Consider the following 16,433-nt stretch of genomic DNA (forward strand, 5'->3'; position numbering starts at 1 on the left):
CATACTATTGGAGGCCTTATACCTCTTACAGGTAACACTTAAAACACTTGAACTTTTATATAGCACATTTTTTTGTTTGTTTTTGTTTTGTTTTATTTGTTTTGTTTTTTGGGGTTTTTTTTGTATTTTTTTTTTTTTTGGGGGGGGGGGGGGGGGGGGGAGGGGTTAGGTTTTTGTTTATTTGTTGTTTTTTTTTTCGATGACTACTATGTTACTAGTGTGCATCTGCTGTGTGAGTGTGTCTATGTCAATATTGTATTGTTATAAATGTGTAACCAAATGACAAATTGCCACTTTTTTGGGGACAATAAAGATATATTATTATTATTACAATATCCACTAAACGTGCTCAAAGCGCTTTACAAGGGGTCCCTGACAAACAGCAACACGTAACATGTAGAAAGAACGAAACATGACGCCTGTTAGGAGATATTATTACAATTTTTTTTTTTCGGACAGAGACAACGCTGATAACGGTCAGGTAGTCTTTTTTACAACTGAGTACGGTGAGAGAACGTGAGTAAAGAGTCTTTTTCCAAGGACTCAACTATACGCCGAGCGAGGTTCGAACCCAGGACCTTCCGATCCGAAAGCATGTGTCATACCACCTAGACCACATAATAGCCGCACAGGTAACGCTGGTCGTCGTCTAGGAACAATAGGGAATGAGATTAGCGGAAGAGTAGCGTCCCTTGATTGGACGTCACCCATAGTCTGTGACGTCACCGGCGGAAAAGTTATTAGAGAGAGAACGTCATGTTGGTTGTGCGCATGCGTCTCTCGTCCTCGCGGATTACTTAGAGACCTTTGTCAAGAGGTCATAACTTTACAACTTTACATCATTTTAAGTAACAATGACAACCAAATATGCAGACACATGTCTTGTTGTGCGGCTATTGTGTGGTCTTGTGGTATGGCTCTCGCCTTTGGATCGGATGGTCTAGTGTTCGAGTCCCTGGTATATATTTATCTGGAGCACATAAAATGATCCCTCGTAACCCGGTCAAAGGTCATACAACTTTTCATCTTTATGAATGACAATGGCAGCCAAATATGCAGATACGTGTTTTATTGTGTGCTGCTATTAAATGTGGCCTTTGGATCGGAAGGTCTAGGGTTCGAGTTCCTGGTGTATATTTATTTGGAGCACATTATCATTATCTCTCGTTACCTTATTATTAATAGAAACCTGGGTCAATAGGTCATAATACAACTTTACATTGTGTGGTCTTGTGGTATGACTCTCGCCTTTGGATCGGAAGGTCCAGTGTTCGAGTCCCTGGTTTATATGTATTTGGAGCACATTATCTCTCGTTACCTATTAACTGGAAAACTTCCACATTCGCTGTTTACGACGAATTCTCGGCATCAGGTGGCAGGACAGACTCACTAACAATGCAGTGTTAGAAAGAGCGAACTCCCTCAGTATGCATCTCATGCTCTGCCAGCGACGTTTGCGACGGCTTGGTCACGTACACAGGATGGACGATGGACGCATACCCAAAGACATCATGTACGGTGAACTAGCTTCTGGACGGCGACCAACTGGCCGTCCAGCTCTGCGCTTCTATGACGTCTGCAAACGAGACATGAAATTGACAGGCATCGATTCAAACACCTGGGAGTCGCTTGCTGACGACCGCAGCGGCTGGAGATATGCGGTGATGGAGGGAGTGAAGAGGGGTGAGGAGAGGAGAAAGATGAAGTTTGAGGAGAGGAGAACAAGGAGGAAAGAGAGGCAGCAGATCCAAATACCAAACACACAGTCAAACTCCGTGTGCAACAACTGCGGTAGAGACTGCCATGCAAGGATTGGTCTGCTGAGTCACACCCGTCGTTGCTCTCAACAAGACTGATGAGACTAAAGCAGTGACTTCTTATATACTATCAGTAGACAATGGACTAAAGCCATACAGGGCGCAAACCATCGTCTCTTGAGACGGAAGGATGCCTACTACTACTACTACTACTACTACTACTACTACTACTACTACTACTACTACTACTACTACTACTACTACTACTACTACTACTACCTATTATTATTAATAGAGACTTGGGTCAATAGGTCATAATACAACTTTACATCTCTTTGGATAACAATGGCATCCGAATAATATGCAGAGATATAACATGACTTGTTGTGAGGCATGTGTGCTGATTTTTGTGTTCATGGTATGACACTCAGCCTCTGACCTTTGGGCTCTTGTTTCAAGTCCCGCTTTAACTCATACAACCCTAACACCGACTATATCTGTACTTTACCTGGGTTACTTTTACCCCATGCCTATTTATTACATTTTTATGAGACAAATTATAGGCGTAGTATCAAAGCTAATGTTTTTGGACTTTTCACGTTAATGGTAGTTGGATAAAACTATCTATGTACATGCTCATTTTTAATACAAATTTTCCAATTTTGAAAAGTAGCAAAAATCTCTAGGATTGAGTGAGTTAACTCACTCAATCCTAGAGAATTTTGCTACTTTTCAAAATTGAAAAAAATGTATTTAAAAAGACCATGTCCATAGATAGTTTTATTCAAAGACCATGAACATGTAAAAACTAAAAACATTAGCTTTAATACTACGCCTATAATTTGTCTCATAAAAATGTAATAAATAGGCATGGGGTAAAAGTAACCCAGGTAAAGTACAGATATAGTCGGTGTTAGGGTTGAATGAGTTAAGTTGAACAAACTTTAGTCCTCGGAAAAGGCTTTTTACTCACATTCTCTCATCATACCCCTGCCCGTTAGATCTGAGGAAATTACTATGCGGTAAACAAGCGTCCTATCCAAGGGGTAGCAAGCAAATGCTTTTTAATATGAGATACTATACGGTAGTAGCGTTATCTCCTCTGTCTTAAAAGAGCTCTATAATAGAGCTTACATACAGCATGTCTTGTCCTACATGTTGCTGCTGGCTTAGGAGCCCCTGCAAACGCTTTTAGCACATTTTGTTGATATTGATCTGTATAAAAGTTCATGTTTTTTATTTAGCATGGTAGATTTCAAGGCGAAGGTTATGGGTATTTATATAGATAGAACGAAGATGACGTCCCTCAGGTCTTTGTTATTGGTTTTTGCCATCCGCGTTTATGAGTAGTTTTCACTAAACTGTATGAACCAGACTATAAAAGTTCATGCTTACACATCGTTTTGTATAGCTTCTTCGCCAAGTGCATACTATATATAGATAGTATGCGCTTGGTCGAGAAGTTCACAACATTGCCATCCGGAAGTATAACGGGCCAACACACAAAACTATGTGTAACCATGAACTTTTATAGTCTAGTTAATACAGTTTAGTGAGAATCACTCACAAACGCGGATGGCAAAATGCAATAACAAAGGCTTGAGTGACGTCATCGTCGTTACCAGTGACATCTATAGATAGTTTGCGCTTGGCTTAGAAGCTCATAACATTGCCATCCGGAAGTATAACGGACCAACACACAAAACTGTGTATCCATGAACGTTTGTAGTCAGGTTAATACAGTTCAGAGAGCATTACTCATAAACGCGGATGGCAAAAAAACAATAACAAAGACCCGAGTGACGTCATCTTCGTTCTATCTATACACGTCTACTCCGCCTCGATGAAAGTGAATGGCGAAAGGGCTGACTGAGTCCGAGTGAAATATGATAAGTGTTAGAATACTGCACAATAGCCATAATTTACTTTTCACGCACCTATGGAAGTACGCCGTTGTGTGGTCTTGGTCTTGATAATATGTGACCCCTCGCCTCAAAACGGTATTAAGTCGGGATGGTTAAGATTCTGAAAATTGAATTTATAACCAGAAATATCAGATTTAGATTGAGTTTAAACGTTTTATTGAGGAGAATGAATATCATATTTCAGGGTACCAGTACAAATAAATCGAAATTTTGACCAGTTTAGCAGTAATTTTGGCTTTTGAGTATCTGGTTCATCCCGATATAATACCGTTTTGAGACGATGGGTCACATATGAGCTTCTTCTGGCCCTTGGGGTTCATTGTTCGAATCCCGCTGGAGACGGTACACTGTTGAGTCCTAGGAAAAGTCTCCACACTCACATAATTTTTCTCTCCGGACCTTAAAAATGAAATCAATTGATGCTATGCGTTTTGTTTTTTTAAAAAAGATCACTACATCCGCCAGCCGGATATAAAGTACCAAAACCCAAAACTATTTGTAACCTTGAACGTTTATAGTCTGATTGACTGAATCTAGTAAATAAAATAAATATAAAATAAATAAAATAAAATTCCCTTTATTCATCCAATTGGGAAAATTTGTCTCTATGGCCTATTCCATTAAGTTGATTGATGCGCTATATAAAATCTCAAGACTTATAATAATAATAATAATAATAATAATAATAATAATAATAATAATAATAATAATAATAATAATATAATAATAATAATAATAATAATAATAATAATAATAATAATAATATATCTTTATTGTCCCCAAAAAGTGACACTTACATTCATGAGGCGGTAAGATATGATTAGATTTTATATATAATGTTTTTTTATGTATATTATTTATGACGCATTCACTTCATTCTTGCTGCATTCCTTCCATCAGGACAACATTCCAAAGGCCCTGTCCATTGTCCATCTATTCGCCGACAAGCTGACTCACTCTTACGTCATCAAGTCCCCGGTCTATGACGCCAAGGCGAGTCTCAATGTAAGTTTGTTGTATAACATTGGCGGTCATTAGTGTGGTATTCTAGATTTTGCAAGTTGTTGTCGTCGTCGTCGTCGGCATCCTCCTTTCCTCAACATCCTTCTTATCGTCCATTATGATCATCATCGTTATCATCGTCATCATCATCATCATCATCACCATCATCATCATCATCATCATCATCATTATCATAATCTTGATTATCGTCATCATGATCTTTTTCATCATCATCATCATCATCATCATCATCATCATCATCATCATCATCAGCATCATCATAATCATCATCATCATCATCATCATCATCATCATCATCATCATCATCATCATCATCATCATAATCATCATCCTCCTCCTTTTCCTCCTCATTCTCCTCCTCATCATTATTATCATTATCATCTTCAAACAATATCGCTAAAATCACCTTTTAAAACTACGTGACTATCATAATTCTATATAGTTTCTTATTCTTATCGTCATCTAAGACGTCAACGTCCCACTGTAATCCACACCCAACTTGGATAAAATAAGTAACAAAATATAATTTCCTTATTCGTTCCCGGGGTCATTGTTTTCTTCAGAATGTATCTTTAGAAACGAGCGAGATAACCCGGGCGTCAGCCGCAGTGCATCGCCACAAAGTGAGCAATAAGGGTCGTGCTCAAGGATTACATACACGAGATGCTGATGCATTGCTCGAAGCCTGTTCTCCAAAGTGGAAATGCAATTCTCTATCCATTCGGCTATCTCGTCCACCCCCCCCCCCCCCCTCTCCCTCACACACCCACGTAAACACATCCAAACACAATATTATTCCCCTTTAATCCTGTCATGAAGGAAACGATCCTTACAGTCTTTGCTTTTTGGAATTCCGGACGTGTTCCCAACCGTTACACGAGCTTGCGAGTACGCGTTGCGCGTTGAGAACAAAGTTCGAATTCCAAAACACAAGAGTGTAAGAAATCTTTTATATTCCACCCCTCAATCTATTTCGATTTCGTCATCTCTGAGTAAAAGACATTTTCAAAAATAATATTTAAATGATAGACATTTCTTTTTCTTTCAGTTATCTAATTTTAGTGAAATTCAACGTTTGATAATCTGACGTCACAAATTATTATTGTAAACTTGATATCATTGCGCGTTACTTAAGTTACAGTGAATGACGTAATCAGTCGGATGGTGAAACGGTTTGAATTGAGATGGAGAGAAAAAAAATAAAGTGAGTAGATGTGACTCATATATAAGGGAACAACACAAAACAAACAACGTTTCGGCCCTTGGCCTTCGTGTTTGTGTTTTCTGTCTCCTGACGAAGGCCAAGGGCCGAAACGTTGTTTGTATTGTGTTGTTCCCTTATATATTTACTCACTTTATTTTTTTTCTTTCCATTTTACTGGCTCATTTAGGCACCTCTTGCTGTGAATTGAGATATTGGCAAGTTTAGTTAGAAGGTCAATTTTTATCAAAAATGAGTTCTTGTCATAAATGATTAAATCAACCCTTTTTGTACATCTTCGGAAAATATCAAAGCTTAATTTCACTACTAAATATTTTTTTTACATTAAGTCAAGTTGAAAAATTAATAAATTTGAGAAAAGTTGCTGGATACCTTTCCCATGCATCTGACCATAACTCCATGAAAAATCACCCGATTTACTTCAAGTAAAGATTAAAATGCTGTGGGGAGCATATTCTTTCAGAAAATGTTTTTAGAAAATTACAAATCCAAAATTTTCACATTCCGACTGATTATGTCATGCACTGACACTAATTAGGAGAGGGGTGGAATAAAGAACATTCATTAATGGGAGCGATCTATATTCATGTTTTCGTCCAACCGAGTCATCAATCACATGATTTGTTGCTGTCCAACGATTGGATATTTCTTCAGAGATGTAAACACGCTGCTTTGTTTAAAAGCAAGTTGTAAACATACACATGTGTCAAGCTGAACACAATGACCAATCGTGATGTTAGATATTTCAAAAGCTGTGAACACTTTTCACTATGTAGGTCACTTTGAGCATATTTTGCAATGTGACCAATGACCTCGAGCACATGGAAGTGAATATAGATCATGCCCATTGATTCTTAAATTGTACATTCCAATCCACAGTTAAAGGTGGTGCTGTCAGCCGAACACCTTCACGAATACATCAGCCTGGACCAAATCCCTTCAGTGCTGGACGGACTCTGTCCCTACAACCACGAATCATGGATACGATTCAGAAAGGTTTGTAGATCTAGTCTTGTACAAATTTTGAGAGTTTTTATTTTTCCAAGACGAGGATCATTTACATCGACCGATAATGGGAACGATCTATAGACAGTATGCGCTTGGCTAAGAAGCTCATAACATTGCCATCCGGAAGTATAACGGACCAACACACAAAACTGTGTATCCATGAACGTTTATAGTCGGGTTAATACAGTTCAGTGAGCATTACTCATAAACGCGGATGGCAAAAAACAATAACAAAGACCTGAGTGACGTCATCTTCGAACTATCTATATTCATGTTTTCGTCCAACCAAGTCATCGATCACATGATTTGTTGCTGTACAACGATTGGATTCAATAGTCTGATGTCACGTCGCCCAGCAACGGCGGCCATCGTGGCTCTAAATAAAGAAAATCGGTACTTTCTGTTCTTCATGCTGGCTAGAACTTTTCATATGTCTTGTGATCAGAATATGTAAAAGTCAAAACATGATCAGATTTATAATGTGTTTTTTTTTCCTCTGGATACGCTTTTATGCTCGTCGGAGAAATATTTCATAAGGGCGTCCGCCATTGTTTCGATAATTTAGAGCCAGTTAATATGTTACCATGCGTCATTACTCGTGAAGTGACGTTACGACTGTTGAAGCGTTTTGGATATTTCTTAACAAGTGTAAACACCCTACTTTGTCTACAAATGTTATAAACATACCCGTGTTTCAAGCTGCATAAAATGACCAATCGTGATGTTAGATAATATTTCAAAAACTGTGAACACTTTTCACTAAGTGGGTCACTTTGAGCACATTTTGCAATGTGACCAATGACCTCGAGCAAATGGAAAAGTAATTCGAGATCATATGCCCATTGAAAGGGCGAGTTTCTGGTCATTTATTTTTGAAATTCTGTTTTTCCCTATGGCGGCAGTTAAAGGTTCGGTTAGATTTAGGTGCCGTATCTGCTGTGAAAAATGTTCATCCAATTTTTGTTCGCTACTATTTATAGGTCTGGTAAATTTAGAATGAAATTGATAGAATTTAGTGAGAACATGGCTGTCTAAAAACAATTACAAAGAGTGATGTCAATTTCGTTCCTTCTATATATTTTTATTTATTTATTTTTTTTTTTACTTTTCATGTCCAGAAACTGGAGCCGTTCATGTCCACATGCAGGGCAGTCGCCGGTCAGCTCGTGGAACTCATGGAAGAGATGTCAACTCACGACCAGCTGCCCCCTCTCTGAAGGAAGTCTCCGCGCTCATACACGCCCACGAGGTCAAGGTCAAGGCTGCTTTCGACAACGAGGCTTTGCTAAATCTTCAGGCTGACGGACCAGTTCTTATTTCTTCCCTCAAGAGGGAGCACGAATCATTCAGCCACTCGGAGGATTTTCGGTGAGTTAAATTATTAAGATCACTATGTCATCCTTTCCTCTCCTCAAGACTAATCTGAGAGAGAGAGAGAGAGAGAGAGAGAGAGAGAGAGAGAGAGAGAGAGAGAGAGAGAGAGAGAAACCCCCCCCCCCCCCCCCCCCCCCGAGATAATACCAGGGGACAGAACCAATGTTTTACAATTTTCTTGTTGAATTATTACACGATTATGTCCCTTTAGTAAATATTTAGCAAAACATGCTCTACAACACACTGTTCATTTTATTTCACTTTATGCAGTACTTAAGAAATTTGAATAAGAAAAATGTTGGTTGTATCGTAACGAATGTGACGATTTTCCTATAGTTTGTAAGGAGAGGGTTAAATTAACTGAGTAAAAACGGATGTACACATTATTTATCAATCAATGATATTAATGCCAAATAGGGAATGAGATTAGCGGAAGAGTAGCGTCCCTTGATTGGACGTCACCCATAGTCTGTGACGTCACCGGCGGACAAGTTATTTAAGAGAGAGAACGTCATGTTGGTTGTGCACGGAAGCGAGGACGAGAGACGCATGCGCACAACCAACATGACGTTCTCTCTCTAATAACTTTTCCGCCGGTGACGTCACAGACTATGGGTGACGTCAAATCAAGGGAGCTACATTTCCTCTAATCTCATTCCCTATACGTGAAAAACCCCGTTATAATGCAAAGTCTGGATATTGCTCATGACTGGCGAATGCCATCCATCGTTTGCCCCAGTCATGCCATGTCGCCGTACACTGACAAAACGTCGTTTTTGTTTGGTTTTTTTGTACAAAAAAGAAAAGTATTTGGCCATAAGTATTGGACAATATTTCAGGCCAAATTGTAAATTTAATTCATCGATATTTGAAGTGAAAGAATCAATAAAATCAATAAAATCTGGTCAAATTGTAAATTTGATTCATCGATATTTGAAGTGAAAGAATACGTAAAATGTGGCCAAATTGTATGTTTAATTCATCGATATATGAGGTGAAAGAATAATTAACTTTTGCCAAATTGTAAATTTAATTCATCGATTTATGAGGTGAAAGAATTAATAAAATGTGGCCAAATTGTAAAATTGATAAAAGTGTTTAGTCCAAGTACAGCAATATGTGGTTCTGACATCAGACAAAAACAAAACAAAACAAAAAAAAAACACAAACAAAAAAGGCCAATTTACAGGACATACAACTTGGCCTTGTACGTACAGAGAATGGATCACTTGACGGTTTCCATGTTACATTCTTCTTCTTCTTCTTCTTCTTCTTCTTCTTCTTCTTCTTCTTCTTCTTCTTCTTCTCCTTCTCCTTCTCCTTCTCCTTCTCCTTCTCCTTCTTCTTCTTCTTCTTCTTCTTCTTCTTCTTCTTCTTCCTCTTCTTCTCCTTCTTCTTCTTCTTCTTCTTCTTCTTCTTCTTCTTCTTCTTCTTCTTCTTCTTCTTCTTCTTCTTCTTCTTCTTCTTCTTCTTCTTCTTCTTCTTCTTCTTCTTCTTCTTCTTCTTCTCTCTCTCTCTCTCTCTCTTCTTTTTATTATACAGGTGCTATCGCAACCTTGTTTAACTTGTATCTACCTTATGCTTATTCTTTGAGATATACAATGAAAGGAGACGATGATGATGATGATGATGATGATGATGATGATGATGATGATGATGATGATGATGATCATGATGATGATGAGAATGAATAAATAAGCAGTAATGATGATGATGATGATGATGATGATCATGATGATGATCATGATGATCATGATGATGATGATGATGATGATGATGATGAAATATAATGGTTTAAATGACTAAAGATCTTCTCTAAAATGAGAGAGATAGAGGAGAGAGAGAGCAGAGAGAGAGAGAGAGACAGAGAGAGTGAGAGAGAGAGAGGAGAGAGACAGAGAGAGATAGAGAGGAGAGAGACAGAGAGAGATAGAGAGGAGAGAGACAGAGAGAGAGGAGAGAGACAGAGAGAGAGAAAGGAGAGAGAGAGAGAGAGAGAGAGAGAGAGAGAGAAGAGAGCAAGCAGAGTGAGTCATTCCAATCCACGGTCATGACACCATCAGACCGAATACAACATCAACAAAGCTAACACTAACATAGCGCCCCAAACACCAACCAGAGCCAGGAAGGCTGTGTCATTTGTTATAACACTGGTGTCACCTTAGGCGCCCCAAACACCAACCAGAGCCTGGAAGGCTGTGTCATTTGTTATAACACTGGTGTCACCTTAGGCGCCCCAAACACCAACCAGAGCCAGGAAGGCTGTGTCATTTGTTATAACACACCTTAGGCGCCCCAAACACCAACCAGAGCCTGGAAGGCTGTGTCATTTGTTATAACACTGTGTTGTCACCTTAGGTTAAAGGTGAACTGAATCATCAACTAACTGTAAAAAAAATACATATATTGTACTAATAATACTATACACTGTTAGATTACTGTGGGAAAAAACATGTTTTCTATATTCAACGTATAATGCAAGATGTAAAACAGACGTGCCAACCATCATTCTGCTTATGCCGTAATTATTACGATATTTAATAAAATTAGTATTATTATTTAGGGGGGGGGGGCAGCTATAAAAAACCCCAAACATATAGGTATTGTACTAATACTATACACTGTAGATACTGTGGGAAAAACATGTTTTCTGTATTAAACGTATAATGCAAGATGTAAAACAGACTTGCCAACCATTCTGCTTTTTCCGTAATTATTACGATTAGTATTATCATTTAGGGGAGGGGGGGGGGGGAGGGGCTAGATAGCTCAGTTGGTTGAGCTCTCGCTTCACACACAGACGGACTAAGATCGATCCAGACTGCTGTCTAGATTTTTACTGACACCCGCTCCCCCTTTTTTTTTCTCTCCACCCAGCAGTGAATGGGTAGCTGAGTCTGTTAAATTTTACGGAAAGTCCTATCCGGAGTTTATCCTGGCTTCTATAGTTTGAAACAGACAATAGCAATTGTTTCCTACCCTTTGGATAGGACACTATTATATCCTATTGTACTCTCTGCCAGATCTGACTTACCCAGCTACCCAAGCACTGCTGGATGGACAGACAGGGGCAAAAGGGGGGGGGGGAGGGGGTCAGAAAAAAACCTTGACTTAACCCATAATCGATCTCGTCCTTTTGCACGTGAAGCGACTGCTCAACTGAGAGGTCAGGACCCCTATTTAGTTCTCATCTGGCCGGTGATGGCATTCATTGTTTTTGTCTTAAAATTGTAATACGCCTATATTCTCTCGTGGTTTGATATACATGCCAAGCGTTTCTGTTGGCTTATGACCCTTCATAAAACGATTTAGGCACTTTTAGGGCAGCAGCCTCTTATGGTTTTCACACTACTATGTTATGACGATCGACCCAATCAGCAAAGTCCGGTCCGCATTCGTGCACCGTCGCAAACCCGCCGGGTAGCATCGTCACAACACACCGTTCGACTAGATGCTCTGCCGTCTCAGGTTCTTGCCCACAGCGGGTACATGTTGGTGGGCAGTTAGAAAGACCCCACCGATGAAGCGCACTGGCCGTGAGGCAGCTCCTCGACCGAAGCCGATTCGCAGTCACCCAGTGTCTCCTCTTACTGGTATCAAAGCCTGGCAACTTCTCACCAAGCTTAGAGGAGGTTACGTCCCCGCCCCCACGAGGGATTGAATTCGTCCAAACCGACTTCCATCTCATATGTGCAGCTCTGTGCATAGTCAGGGATTCTGCGTACAAGGGTTGCCGGGACTTAGAATTGCACAAGGCCATACAATGATGTGAATGGGGGCTCGAACAAGGTAGATACCTTCAGGGTAATACATATGCTGTGCTGCGCTACACAGTAACGTTTCGTAACAATCAACATTTTAATTTTCAGGGGTTGGCAACACTGTAATGAAAGGAATGAAGGGCGTGGGGGTTTCTTGTCGTGTTGTGATTGTGTGGAATAAATAACAATGTGACATAGAATGTAAGCTTCAATTTAATAATATACGAAAACATATAAAATGGACGTTTCGGGTTTCCCCTTCTTTATCAACGAAACAGGATGAATGGAACACGACAGCTGACGAATGAGATAATGTTGGTAGTGGCGTTCACGCCATTCTCATTCGTCTGTAGTGTTTCATTCATCCTGTTTTGTTGATAAAGGGGAAACCCGAAAAGACCATTTTATCTGTTTTCGTATATTATTAAATTGAAGCTTACATTCAATTTCACATTGTTATCTATTTCTTCGAGCTTTGAGCAGCAACTTTTAAAAATAAAATTAAAAAGTGAGCTTTATATAGCGCAATATCCACCAAATGTGCTCAAAGCGCTTTACAAGAGGTCCCTGGTCAGCAGCAACAGGACATGACGCCTGTTAGGCGATATTACAATTTTTCGGACAAAGACAACACTGTTAACGGCCAGGTACTCATTGTACACTTGAGTACGGTGAGAGAATGTGAGTAAAGAGCCTTTTCCAAAGACTCAACTATGCGCCGAGCGCGAGGCTCGAACCCAGGACCTTCCGATCCGAAAGCGAGTGTCATACCACTAGACCACATAGCCTGTTTTTGTCTTAAAATTGTAATACGCCTATATTCTGTCGTGGTTTGATGTACATGCCAAGCGTTTCTGTTGACTAAAGGACCATTTATAAAACGATTTAGGCATTATATGGGGGGGGGGGGGGGGGATGAATTGCACAAGACCATACAGCGATGTGAATGGGGGCTCGAACCTTCAAAAGATTGCGTGGATGATGGTGGTGGTGGTCATCATCATCACAGCTCCAAAACATAAGGTAATGTGTCTTGGTGGGATAGATCCTAGTAAGGGAGAGAATCGTTGGAAATTTAAAAAGGGAAAAGAGAGAAAGAAGTAAGGAAAAAGCAAATCAAAAACAAAAATAGATAAGAATAAAACAAGAGGAAAATCGTGATTAGCACTCGTGCAAACTTATGTGCATCAACATGAAACCATAATTATTTGTTACAGTGAATTACGTCATCAGTCAGATGTTGAAAAGGTTTGAACCGAGATATTGCTGAGTTTAGTTAGAAGGTCAATATTTTAAAATTAAAATTGAGTACTTGTTTGTAAATGATTAAATCAATTTTTGTACATCTTCAAGAAATATCAAAGCTTAATTTCACTTCTAAATGTTTTTTTTTACAACTAGTCAAGTTGAAAAAGTATGAAATTTGAGAAAAGTTGCTGGATACCTTTCCCTTACATCTGACCACAACTTCATGAAAAATCACCCGATTTACTTCAAATAAAGATTAAAATTTTCTGGGGAGAATATTCTTTCAGAAAATGGAAAAAAAAATGCAAATTCAAAATTTTCACCTTCCGACTGATTATGTCATGCACTTACACATAAAATGAAACAAACACAATTGTGTAATTTTCACGATTGCAATGAATCGTTTTCCCGTTACTTAAAATGTATACCATTATTAGGACATTAAATTGTATTTGTGCTGAAACTCATTTTAAAAAAAAACATACAATTAGATACATTAAAAGAACTGGATATTTTGGGTTCTGATCGTGGATAAAACATACGCCCAACATTAAAATCCCCAACGTAACGAAAAGCAAGGGGAAAATACAACAGTCTCCTCCTCTCTCCTCATTACCACCACGGACCTGATATTAGCTGTCCTGGTTGACCGTGTAGAACAACGTGAGATTATTGTCGTCTTTAAGCTCTCTCTCTCTCTCTCTCTCTCTCTCTCTCTCTCTCTCTCTCTCTCTCTCTCTCTCTCTCTCTCTCGTGTCGTAATTTATACCTAATTTACTCTTTACAATTTAGTGGTTCGTCAGGTGTGCATCAGGTGTTAGATTATTCGGATTATTATTATCAAAAGAATTTTCAATGTGATAAATTAGTATGGAGCAAGCAGGCAGGCTTTGGTGTGAGATAAAGATTTGAAAAAGTCGTGTGTTCGAAACAATAATGACAGAATTGAAACAGTCCTTAAAGTAGTTGTGTTTGAAAAAGTGTGTTTGAAGCAATGCCAGAATTGAGACAGTCCTTAAAGTAGTTGTGTTTGAAAAAGTGTGTTTGAAACAGGATTTTAGAGATCCTGTTGTAATTTAGGGTTTATCATTTATTTACTTTTAAGTAGGTTATCATTGTGTTAGCTCCCATGATGCAATTGGTGCCATCTATCAATGTATTTTTAGCGAAGCGCAATTTAAGAAGAAGAAAAAATCTGATCCCTTGTGTTATGTAATAGATTATATATATATATATATATATATATATATATATATATATATATATATATATATATATATATATATATATATATATATATATATATATAATTATTTGAAACTCTCGAATGTACAAGTCAGACATGCCAAATGAATGTAAATAGAATAAATTATACAATATTGAATATGACACTGATTTATGTATTAGGTATTTTATTCTCTATATTATCAATGTATTGACATTGAATACTAATTAGGTATGTAACTGATAAATTTTATCTATGCATAAAAGTTACACAGAGCATTTGACTCTCTCCTTCCCGATCCTTTTTCAGTATTTTCCCAAAATGGAAGGCTTGGCTTACCCAGAAGAAAATTTACTTTTTAAAATTCAAACAATCTCTCTACAAAATAACTTTATGTTCTTATTAATTAAACAAAGATCATTCTTCAACGTTTGTGATGTACAAAATAAATCGGAATAAGAAAAAAAATGCTTATTGTGTCGTAATAAAAATGTGACGATTTTGCTGTAGGTGGTAAGGATAGGGTTTAACAGTTTATAGAACCTATTCGCTCTTAAACGATACGATTCGAACGAAGGCTCGTTTCTCGCTGTAGATCGTCTTTTAGTGAGAGATCTTTTACCAGTCGGCACCCATCTTATGGAACCAACTGCCTTCATCCCTCAAAAAATATCCGACATTTGAAAACTTAAAAAAAAACTCAAAAACACATCTCTTTAGGAAATCATTTGATGTTTAACATTTCTATTAGGCCTACATATTAGAGATATCCTAAATTTTCAATTTGTAGCACAGTGCGTGGTAATTAAATTACAAATTGATTAATGCTATTCCAATATGATAGATTTTATGCTTAAATTATCGATTTATTGTTGTGTTTTATTCGCATTGTAAAGCGCCTCTGAGCACATTGTGGATCTAGGCGCTATATAAATTCATTCATTCATTATTATTATTACGATACGATAGTAGCTAGACCTAGAGTATTATTAGTCTGAGACTAGCAACGACGATCTCATGCAAATCTTTTGGCTGGGCCTCGATTTCGCTCTCGCGAAGAGCGCAAATGTGTGACCCCACGTCTCAAAACGGTATTATGTCGGGATGGACCAGATGCTACAAAGTCAAATTATAGCTAGACTGGTCAAAAATATAAAACGTTGGTATTTAGTACAGTAAAATATGATATTCCTTCTCCTCTATATAGCATATAAACTTAACTTAAAGTCTGATATTTCTGGATACAAATTCCATTTTCAGCATCTTAATCATCCCGACTTAATACCATTTTGAGACGAGGGGTCACAAATTTCTCTCTTGACTGTGACTTTGATATTTAATTCGTGTGATGCAATGGAATTGTGTGAATGTGTGTATTCTGCCGCTGTTTTTAAAAACACATATTATATATGCAATGTTAACCAAATAGCACATACTGTTTTCTTAAATTAAACGGCAGTATTGTTGTCAGATAATATACTATAGATAGCATGCGCTTGGCTAAGAAGCTCATAACATTGCCACCCGGAAGTATAACGGACCAACACACATAACTGTGTATCCATGAACGTTAATAGTCAGGTTAATACAGTTAAGTGAGAATTATTCATAAAAGCGGATAGCAAAAAACAATAACAAAGACCTGAGTGACGTCAACTAAGAACTATCTATAATATCATCATAATCTACGTATCTGTTTGCCAATGAGTGGGAATGAGCTCGTCGTCTTGCCCATAGCATACGTGGTCATACTGATGATCAGGTGATTTGATTGTATTCTCTACTTTATTTCACTTTCAGTTTAGACGATAGGGAATGAGATTAGCGGAAGAGTAGCGTCCCTTGATTGGACGTCACCTGACAGAGAGAACGTCAATTTGGTTTTGCGCA

At 38.2% G+C, this 16,433-nt stretch overlaps 1 protein-coding gene across 1 annotated transcript in view; it reads left to right on the forward strand.

Moving 5' to 3' along the window:
* LOC144977565 (uncharacterized) overlaps positions 1–16,433 on the forward strand; it is a 422,942-nt gene that overhangs the window by 231,703 nt on the left and 174,806 nt on the right. Inside the window, 5 exon segments of the mRNA XM_078922917.1 lie at positions 1–31; positions 4,583–4,687; positions 6,807–6,923; positions 8,054–8,141; positions 8,144–8,303. The exon segment at positions 1–31 is cut by the window's left edge and continues 69 nt beyond it. Of these exon segments, the coding sequence (XP_078779043.1) occupies positions 1–31; positions 4,583–4,687; positions 6,807–6,923; positions 8,054–8,141; positions 8,144–8,303 (501 nt within the window).

Source organism: Berghia stephanieae, chromosome 7, assembly GCF_034508935.2.
Source record: "Berghia stephanieae isolate SIO BIC M18660-M18661 chromosome 7, UCSD_Bste_1.3, whole genome shotgun sequence".
NCBI lineage: Eukaryota > Metazoa > Mollusca > Gastropoda > Nudibranchia > Aeolidiidae > Berghia > Berghia stephanieae.